This window comes from Sinocyclocheilus anshuiensis, unplaced genomic scaffold, assembly GCF_001515605.1.
Source record: "Sinocyclocheilus anshuiensis isolate Anshui unplaced genomic scaffold, SAMN03320099.WGS_v1.1 scaffold2210, whole genome shotgun sequence".
In the NCBI taxonomy this organism is placed as follows: Eukaryota; Metazoa; Chordata; class Actinopteri; order Cypriniformes; family Cyprinidae; genus Sinocyclocheilus; species Sinocyclocheilus anshuiensis.
The window spans coordinates 95,779-106,953 of NW_015558698.1; the positions used below are offsets into that span (position 1 = coordinate 95,779).

Genomic DNA, 11,175 nt, shown 5'->3' on the forward strand with positions numbered 1-11,175 from the left:
GGTCTCTTGTTCAGGCAGCAGCATTCAAGCGTGGTCTTATTCGACCGTAAGTGCCCTGCGAAGTGGACTTCACATGAATCATCGATTAATCATCGATTAATCGTTGACATCCCTAATTAGGGGTGTAACGATATTATCAATATAATATATTGATAGCAAAATTGTCTCGACAATATCGTGGTACCGAAAGCACAATATGGATTAATCCCTTCAAGTCTGGTTTAGCTGCGTGTTTCAAAGCGAAGCGCACACTTCATTCAGACGATCAGCTCGTGATCTGGTGTTTTCTGTGCCTCAGATCGGCTCTGTTCACACTGAATGAATGCAGTGAACTCGTTTATTGTGATCCGGTGTTTTCCACGTCTCAGAACGGCTCCGTTCACACTGAATGAATGCAGTCAACTCGTTTATTGCATGTGCTGTGAGTTTAGGAACACATAAGCCACCAGTTCTGCTTTATTTTCACGCCAGGTGATTACGCCATTTCACTAGATTTGTATTGAGACGCGTTTTTGTTTTTGTAAGCCTGTTTTGACTGAAGCTGGAGTTTTCCTTCAAAATAAAAGCTTAAAAGTGCAGCATTAATTGCTGACAGCTAGCGGTTTAAATGCAGTCCAAATTCAAAATATCTATTTCAAATGTCGCATAGCGTATGTGACGTTTCGAGCACGCAGGCTCTTCATCAGACAAATGAACAACACTGATATCCCAATCTTTATAGGCCTACCTCCAGGTGATCAAAGGTCACATGACCGTACAATATTATCGTGATAATAATAATACCAAAACAATAACATATCAACCAAGGAGAAAAACATAGAAACCAAAATAAGAAAATAAAAATAAATAAAAAACATATAGAGCTATGCAAAATACATGAATATAATTATCAATATATTGTTTAATAACATTAATTGATGCCTGCCTGGGTATATAAATACAAATCAACAACCACAAAGTGTTTATTATATGTAGATAGATATCTTGTGTTTAAAGAAATGGACGAATATCAAAGTCCTCATTTAATCCTCTAGGGGACAATGTGTCTAGTGTATAAATCCGGAAGGCTTCGCGCTGTAAAAGCAATTTGTTGATATCACCTCCGCGACGCGGACACTTCACTACCTCAATGCCTATGTACTGAAGAGTTATATTCGTGTATTTTGCATAGCTTTATATGTTTTGATTTATTTTTATTTCTTATTTTTGTTTCTATGTTTTTCTCCTTGGTTGATATGTTATTGTTTTGGTATTATTATTATCACGATAATATTGTACGGTCATGTGACCTTTGATCACCTGGAGGTAGGCCTATAAAGATTGGGATATCAGTGTTGTTCATTTGTCTGATGAAGAGCCTGCGTGCTCGAAACGTCACATACGCTATGCGACAGTTTTTTTTTTAAATAAATGTTTTGATAACTTAAAATAATTTTTTAATTTTAAACATTTTTCCACTTGTTTCTCAGTCGAGCACCCAGTTGAGATCGATGTGCGTGCTTTTGCCCGCTCTTCATTTATTTTACAGTGCAATTGTTTTATGGCTTCTGCTGTCATTGTTGTTGTTATTATTATAATATGTTCTAATTTGTTTGGCTTCCTAAAACACCAGTGTGAATGTAATTTAGACTGAGACAATAGATCACAAATAAATAGAGGGTTGAGTCCTCTTTAAAGTTCAGCTACAAGTCAATTCACTGACTTTTTTCTGACTTAAGTTTTAAGAACATGGGTTGGAGCTTTTAATTTTGAATTCTCAAAGTGCATTAGGCAGAATAATTTAATTTTAAAATGTACAAAATTTTCATTTTTTCCCAATTCTTCATTTGTCTTTTTTTTTCTTTTTTAAATATCGCAAAAAATATCGTATCGTGGACTTCATATCACAATAATGTTGTATCGTGAGATTTTGATATCGTTACATCCCTATGAGCTACTGTCCATATTATAGAGCTGCACTAATGTTCTCCTTCCTCCAGAGGGCGTCTCTCATGAAGAGAGTTGGAGCTTCTATCCCAATGCTGTCCGTACGGCCGGCTTCTGTGGAAACCCGTCGTTCCACTTATATTGGCCCAACAAGAACCAAGACGGGTCGCACAATATCCTGGCGACCCGAGAACTCATTGTTCAGCCTGGATACATCTTACAGTTCAAGGTTTGAGCACAAGATGTTTGAGATCAGGGGCAGCGCTAAGGGGGCTGAAGCCCCGAATGTTTTATTACCAAGCACTATACGCATCATCACTAAATTTTCATGCGCATTAAAATCATTTCTATTAGAACCGCAGATGTTCTCTACATTCCATTCTCTCGTTCACTCCCGTCAAGAAGTGCTTGAGGCTCGAACTTCTGACCAACTGGCCAACCATTGATAAAAGGTTACAGCAGCTGCTTCAGGTATCTGTAACTGAGTGTAGGCTATAACTTATCGCTATAATACCGATCTCGCCATTTGTCAAATTAGGTTATTTGTTACTGAACACTGTCACTGTGAAGCAACAAATATAGATATTTAATCATAGAATTATATGCAGTCTTCCGTGGACACACACGGGTTTAGAGCGATTATATGAACGGTTTGTTCGGCATGCATGGTTAGTGGCAGACTTTTCTTCGTGTCAAGGCAACAAATATTAAGTGGCTTAAATTGTAGAGACAATATTGCCTTTTTTGCTCTATTTCGGTAACGAAAATGGTTGCAAACAAAGCCATGTTGTGCGTCTCTGCAGCAACACACACTCTGCAGCGGTGTTTCCTTACTGAATGAATTTTGCGTTTTTGAACAAATCGGTTGATTCAATGATTCACTGATTCATTCATAAAAACGGTTTCTTGCCCTGCGTCCCAATGTTCATACTATCCATCCTAAATAGCATGTGAGATAAGAATAAGTGTTACTTCGTTCCTGAATGAATTAGCCGTTTTGAAAGAATCGATTGAATAAATGACTCAGCGACTCACTTATTAAGACAGTGGCTTGCTGCCACCTATTGGCAATTTTAGTTTCACATTTATAAGTATCATTCTATTTTTTTCTCTCATTTCATATTTCTATATTAAAACATTAATCTCATAACATTATTTATGCAATTTTTATGTGCAGTATAAATGCATGTACAAGTGCCATAAATAAGTGTATGGAGCCCTGCATGTTTAATTATACTTACGTTTATAAGTTTATACCGTGTATTCAGACACATATGGATGTCTCTGGGCTAAGCCCCAGATATCTACTCCCCCTATTACCACCCCTGTTTGAGATCATTCAGTTTTCACACAGAAACACACAGATATACAGTGACTCTGGTCTTTGTCCACTTTAGATTGTGGTTGGCTGTGAGGCAGACCGATGTGATGATCGTCATTCAGTGCTTGTACAGTACAGGAAGGATGCCAGGTGAGTACAGGCAACAGATGTGCATGTGTAGCCCCCTTCACTCCTGAAGGATTATCTGTATGTACTGTAACTTCATACAGTCGTAACTTCATGAAGTCGTGGCCTAATGGTTAGAGAGTCGGACTCGTAACCCAAAGGTTGTGGGTTCGAGTCTCGTACCGGCAGGGATTGTAGGTGGGGGGAGTGAATGTACAGCGCTCTCTTCCTCCTTCAATACCACGACTGAGGTGCCCTTGAGCAAGGCACCGAACCCCCAACTGCTCCCCGGGCGCCGCAGCATAAATGGCTGCCCACTGCTCCGGGTGTGTGTTCACGGTGTGTGTGTGTTTCACTGCTGTGTGTGTGCACTTAGGATGGGTTAAATGCAGAGCACTAATTCCAAGTATGGGTCACCATACTTGGCCACATGTCACGTCACTTCACTTCACTTTTATCTTTTGCATGGGTGTCCAATCCTAGTCCTGCAGAGTTTAGCTTCAACTTGTCCCAACACAACTACCTGGGAGATTCTAGTAGTCCTGCTGAACTTGGTTCAGGTGTGTTTAATTGGGGTTAGAGCTGAGCTCTGCAGGACAGTGGCCCTGAAGGCGCAGGATTGGACACCCTGATCTATTGTCAAAGCCCAGTGTTAATGGCAGTTATCTTTTGAGAGAGAGGAAGGGGAGTAGGAAAAGAAAGGAAGAGGTAATATGTTGTCTAGTAATGAAGTTCCTTTCCTCCACAGGTCAGACGTGTGGCAGTTAGTCCAGTCCGCCTGTCTCCCTTCTTCTGCCAACAACGTGGGCTGCTCACCCTTCCAGTTCCACGAGTCCACGATCTACAGTCCTGTCAACAGTTCAGTGTGGACCAGAGTCACCATTCAGCTGCCTGACCATGTGTCATCTGGGTATGGCTTATAGGGTCCCTAAATGATCCCTTAAATGGTCTTTTTGAGAGATTGCATTATAGGGATGTAACAATATCAAAATCTCACGATACGATAATATCACAATATGAAGTCCACAATACAACATTTATTGCAATATTTAAAAAAAACAGACAAATTTAAAGTTAAATCCTTCCATCTAATGCACTTAATGCAGAGTTAAAAAAAAAGAAAGATCCAACCCATGTTCTCAAGTTCCAACCCAACTAAGAAAACTTAAGTCAGAAAAAAGTCAGTGAATTGACTTGTAGCTGAACTTTAAAGGGGACTCAACCCTCTTTTTAGTTGAGGTATGCTGTCTCAGTCTAAATTACATTCACACTCTTTTTTTTTTTTAGGAAGCCAAACAAATTAGAATATATTAATATTAACAATTTTATATTATTGTTATTCCTATGACAGTAATAGCCATATATTGTAAAACAATAGCACTGTAAAATAAATGAAAATGAATATTTCATAGGTTTATTATCTTTGCTTTACACTACACTAGGGAAATATAGAATAATAATAATAACAGTGACAGCCATATATTGTAAAACAATAGCACTGTAAAATAAATGAAAATGAATATTTCATAGGTTTATTATCTTTGCTTTACACTACACTAGGGAAATTACAATACTTCTTTCCTAATTTCTACACTTGAAATAGATATTTTGAATCTGGACTGCATTTAAACCGCAAGCTGTCAATTCATACTGCACTTTAAGCGTTTATTTTGAAGGTAACGGCAGCAGAGCTTTTATCTTAAAGGAAAACTCCAGCTCCAGTGAAAACAGGCTTACAAAAACATGTCTCACTACAAATCTAGTGAAACGCTGTAATCATTTGCCGTGAAAATAAAGCCTAACTGGTGGCTGTTGTGTTCCCAAACGAGCGCTAAACTCACAGCACATGAAATAAACGAGTTGACTGCATTCATTCAGTGTGAACAGACCATTCTGAGACGCAGAAAACACCGGATCACGAGCTGATCGTCTGAGCGAAGTGTGCGCTTCGCTTTGAAACGCAGTGAAAACAGACTTGATGAAGGGATTAAGCCATATTGTGCTTTCTGTTTTAGGTCGTTTGACAGATACTGTGCCAAAGCATAATGGCCCAAAACACAACTTTAAAGACCTTTTATGTTAGAATAAGAAGTTAAAATATATTTAAAAACTACACTTTTTGCCCGGAAGACCTATCGTTTCATATCGTCATGTGACCACGATAATATCGAGATAATATCGTTTTGCTATCGCAATAATGATAATATCGTTAGATCCCTTGTGTTAAAGTCTTTACTTTGATTTGAACAGATCACTGAGTCAGTGAGTTGAACTCAATAAACGAATCAGTGACTGAATCGTTCTTTTTCTTCCAATAAACCAGTTGATCAGGTTCATGAATCAGAATGAAGAATAGATCCAGATGACTGAATTATTCTTTTGTGAATTGTTTATGAATCAAATTCAGTTCACTGACTTTTGGTCTGTTCATCACACAGAACATTATATGACTTCATTAGACTTGGAATATTGTGCATGATTCATATGATGACTGTTAATTATAATGTGTTTGTGGTGTTTTTATGAATCATCTTTTTAAAGCTCTGAATCTCCTTTTGTGTTTCGCTGAAGAAATTAATTTCTGGTTGAACTGTTGCTTTAAAGAGAGAAAGCGACAGCGTGTAGGATGTTGAGGTAGTTAGTTCAGGGTTCCTACGCGGTTTGGAAAAATATGAATTTTGATATAAATAATTTCCAGGTCTGGAAAGGTATTAAAAAAGAAAGCAGAGTATGAAAAAATATTTGCATTTCCAGACTTATGCCCCTATTACATTTTTTTTTTTTTATCATAGAAAATTACGAATTTCATGAAAATAAGTTCATCATACAAGAAGTGTTTTCATGGCAGCTGTTCAGTGATTCTTTAGTGATTGTCAAACACGACTGAATGAATTCAAGGTGCACTTTTTATTATGCAAAATGTTTTCATTTTGGGTTTCTTCTCACGATATTCTCTGCACCGTATGACATAGCCTCAAGGACCGTTGCAAAAATAAAAAATATATAGACTTTTATGTGTGCACGAGAAACCATTAAACTTGGCATATAGGACAGCGGTCACCAAACTGGGTCCTGGAGGGCCGGTGTCCTGCAGAGTTTAGCTCCAACCCTAATTAAACACACCTGAACCAGCTAATCAAGCTCTTACTAGATATACTTGCAATTTCCAGGCAGGTGTGTTGAGGCAAGTCAGAGCTAAACTCTGCAGGACACTGGGCCTCCTGGACCCAGTTTGGACACCCCTTATATAGGACAATGCACACTGAGCCACCTGTTGTGCCATCAGCCCATTTAGCGGTGTGGTGTCTTGACCGCCACAGAGTATGCATTAAAGAGACCTAAGGCCTTGAAATATGATATACTGCCCTAACGAAAGCACATTTTGAACACTTTTTTTGCAATACTAGTCTTTTTTTATAGACCCTTGAACTTGGCAAACAGGACAATGCACACAGCCATATTATGCAATCAGCCCATTTCGTGTCATGGTTTTTCCGCCGCTGCAGAGGATGTGTTAAACTGGACATTAGGCCTTGATATTAGAGGTACTACCATTAGGAAAGCCAAATTTTGAGCAGGTAGATCTCTGTTAATTCATATGCATCCATGCTCTCGCTTTATTCATAGTAAGATGGCAGTGATGCACAAAGGAAATATAAAAGTAGAAATTGTAATGTGTAAGCGTGCAAAAAATTCCCATGCGCAGGTGAATAGTTTCTTGAGGGCACAAAAAAGTTTGAGAAAGTCTGTATTTTTTAATGATTATTTTTTATTGTTGTCACTTTGAGAAAATCAATGAAAAATCACTGAAGAAATAAGAATATTAACAGATGACTGTACTATATACCACATATAAAGCTGAAAATAGTGCTGCATTAACTATTTATGTTAAATATGGTCCGAAAATCTACTGAGAGTTTGGAAATTTGAGTCTGGAAAAGTATGGAATTTTGAAATGGAAAATGTGTAGGAACCCTGTTAGTTGTTAAAAGGACTTATCCTTAAGCTGGTCTCAGGTATTCAGGCATTAATGCACATGTCTATAAATATCTGACTCTCCTTGATGTCTTCAGTGCGACACAGTTTCGCTGGATCCAGCACGAGGCCCCTGGCGAGCGCTACAGCTGGGCCGTGGATCACGTGTACATCGGGGAAGCGTGTCCTGGACTGTGCAGCGGTCACGGCTACTGTACCAGCGGACCCGTCTGCATCTGTGACGAAGGCCATCAGGGTGGGCATCAGTTCTCTATAACTCTGTGATTCCGTGAAGTTTACAACAGAACAAACAGGAACAGGTTTTGTCTTTCTCAGGTGATGACTGCTCTTTGTCCAGCAGTGAACTGCCCAGCTCTATAAAGGATAACTTTGAGTCTGGTTCGGTGTCTCAGGAGAGCTGGAGTTTGATTCAGGGCGGCGGCGTGGGCAGCGGATGCGGTCAGCTCTCTCCTCACGCTCACGGGGACTCGCTGTACTTCAACGGCTGCACGATCAGACAAGCCATCACTAGACCTCTGGATCTGACCCGTGCTAGGTACAGCAAGAAATATTCAAGACATCCTTTTGTTTTCTTGCTCATTTCAGTCATAGATACAATCAGTCACCATCCTCTCAACATCTCTCTCCTCCAGTAAGATCATGTTCGTGCTGCAGATAGGCAGCGTGTCGCAAACAGACAGCTGTAACGCTGCACTGGATCAGGCGGATACGGTCGACCGGGCCGTGCTTCTCCAGTACAGCGTCAATAACGGAGTTACTTGGCACGTCATTGCTCAACACCAGCCAAAAGATTTCATCAAAGCCCAGAGAGTGTCCTACAACATCCCACTGTGAGTCTGCAAACATGCATTACACAAATTCCATTATGTTACAAATAATGCTGAATTGTGTTGTTCCTGTAGCTCCAACAGTAGAGTACGGTGCTAACAACATCAAGATCATGGGTTCAGTTCCCATGGGGTGCATTAACTGGTAAAATGCATACCTCGAATGCGATGTAAGTTGCTTTGGATAAAAGCATCTGTCAAATGTGTGAATGGCTTGTGTTCAGTGTTCTTGTTTGAAATTCAGTTTGAGAAAACATCAATGTATTGGAAGAATGAGGCCAACAAGTGACTGCGCTCTGATTTAGACTGCAGGAGGAAGAAGAACAGGATGTGATTTATTTGTTTTCAGCTGACATCATCTATTCAATATCTATTGCAAAGTAGAATATCTAATTACGTTCCACATAGCCAAATGCTAAGTCTGCTGGCAGCGATGGTTGTGCTGGAAAGAAGTTGGATTTAATTTCAACAGCCTTGAATATGAAGTGCTGGGGAACACTAAACTCCTGGAGCGCCGAGAAGGTTCTTGTAGTCTGGAACATGCAGATGAATGTAGCTTTGAGGTGACGGTTCTGAAGTCCTGAAAATCTAAAACACGCAGATGGAGGAGCCTTGAAGGCAATGTTGCCGGGCAAGATGTTGTTACTGTCTCTGAACTTGTATCTCCAAACTCCCTGAACTCAGAACACCTCCCAAACTTAAAGTAATTCACTTCTGGTCTGAGAGAACTCTTTTTCTGAACAATTTTTACACCTTCCTCAAAATAAGGTGATATTATTTGCATTTGAAGTTCACAGTTAAAACAGTGTCTTCATGATTTTACCTGTGCATTAATCACTTTCCGAAAGACTTCCAAAGTAATCTAGGCAATGTGCTGAACGCATAGATTTCAAACATTATTCACTTATGCATTCATGTACCTTAATACCATAGGTTCTTGATAGAATGTATAAACATTGTTGTGTCACTAACAGTCCTCATTAAGCGTATACTGTTCTCTAGATGGATATGAAGAGAATGTGCTCCATTTTATTTCTGTTGTGTGTAGAAGTATGCAAGTGAAGATCTGTCATAACACTATACTTCACTATACTCCTCGCTCCAGCTTGTGGACAGTGTGTGTGAAGCAAGTAAGACACATATGGTCAATAGAGTATACTTAGAAGGTCTTGCACACTCATTTGACACTAGAACAAGTAAAATTAAGTGTACTCAGGCCTTCTCTCCTATGTCAGCTGCATGGTCAGGTAAGTTAGGTACTTGTTTTTCCTGGGAGTTCTGTAGAGTTTATCTGATTTTAAGGATAAGAATCAGGGGGAACAAAGCAGTTCATGTTATTGGAGTCACAATGTGCTCGTGTTAACACCCCTTGCTCTTCCCAAAAGATAGTGGATTCTTAAAGGCAAAAGGTATCTGTTTGTCTATTACAGCACTTACCGTAGTTGTTGGTTAAAAAAAAAAAGGTTTATATGAAATGGACCTTACCTAGGCAGACCATCAGTTCATCCAATCTGGGCATGGGGTACATGTTGAATTTGGAGATGTCATTCTGTTTCTGGAAATGCAGAATCTGTGGCTTTGTGTCTATCATGATGGAGCTGATCCATGGGCTTTTCAATGTTTCAGTTGCACTCATACATAACATGCACTGTACCTGTTTGCCTCAGAAGGGTCACTGGCTAATGGTGACTCCAGGAATGTTAATGATTTATTCTTTCGTAGTGTTTACCAACCTTTTTTTATTACTCTCAGTTAGGCTCAATTACCCCCTCACTGACACCAATCCTTACTGTGATACCAAGCCTGTAGATCCATCCTCAGCCACATGCTTCCCCTGCATTCTCTCGCAGTTTTGACTTAACATCTCAACAGGTTTGTCTGTTTGTAGGTGGTAAACTGAGGTACATAGCTGTTTTACTTGCAGTAAGGTGAACAGTTTGGTAAAGAGTAACTGAACATGTGCAGATTGGCCTGTAGGTGTGCGAGTGAGAAAAGAACTCATGTAATTTGAAAGATTCACACCATTGATGAATTTTGTTCCTGTCACCTATGACCTGCTGGAACACGTCAGAATATACTATAAGAGAAACTCTCTTCTGGACTCTCAATGTGGTTAGAGCATGAACCAGAGCTTCATCACATCAAGTAAATCCTTCCAGTCAAGTTTTCTCCTGGACTAGTTCTGGGTCTGTGAGGTTTGGTTTGTCTGCTGGTTTTGGTCCTTAACCCACACTTGTGTCCCTCTGGGGAAAATCCAATCTCACTCGTGCTCCTGTGAGTTCGGCCTCTGTCCTGTTGCGAGGATTGAGCACGCTCACTGCTTGCTGTGTGCGGTTGGATGGGTCTATAGCAGCTTAACCACTAGGACTCTTTCTTGGTCAGCAGCAGGTTGCTTGGTGAGCAGCAATCTATGAATAAGACGTCCTTATTGGGATGCTTGAAAAACTCATGCTTCACTGGGCCTCTTTCTCTGCAAATATCTCAAACATATTCCAAACATTTGTGCTTCCACAAGACTTTGAGCTTTGTAAGAAATTGGTAAATGCTTTTTTTAAACAATATTTTGTGCATGTGTTTGGAACATCTAATTGCTGTTAACTAGGGGTGTTAGGTACACAGATGTCACGGTTCGATATGATTTCGGTACAACAGGAAAAAAACAACAAATCTACTATGCTAGGTTTCTTTTCATTTATTTTGAACAGACAGTAGTACAAATTAAAATTTTTCCACCTAGATGTGAAAATACTAAATATTATATTAAATTATAATAATATATATATATATATATATATATAAAATCTGCAGTACATATATACATACAAGGAATAAATACCTGAAATATATTTGATTTAGTTAACAGATAAACAAGGGAAAAAACAGGGCGACACGTAACGTAGCCTATATATTTTGTGACGCTTAATTTGTTCACAGAAAGGAAACTCAAATGGCAGAAAGCGACATCCTATTTGTTTTCTT

General features: G+C 39.4%; 1 protein-coding gene across 1 annotated transcript in view; it reads left to right on the top strand.

The window, feature by feature from the left end:
• Nucleotides 1-11,175, top strand: part of LOC107681433 (reelin-like) — a 112,127-nt gene that overhangs the window by 93,693 nt on the left and 7,259 nt on the right. The window contains 6 exon segments of the mRNA XM_016477736.1: nt 1,952-2,155; nt 3,324-3,397; nt 4,122-4,283; nt 7,447-7,604; nt 7,685-7,904; nt 8,002-8,199. Coding sequence (XP_016333222.1) covers nt 1,952-2,155; nt 3,324-3,397; nt 4,122-4,283; nt 7,447-7,604; nt 7,685-7,904; nt 8,002-8,199 — 1,016 coding nt within the window.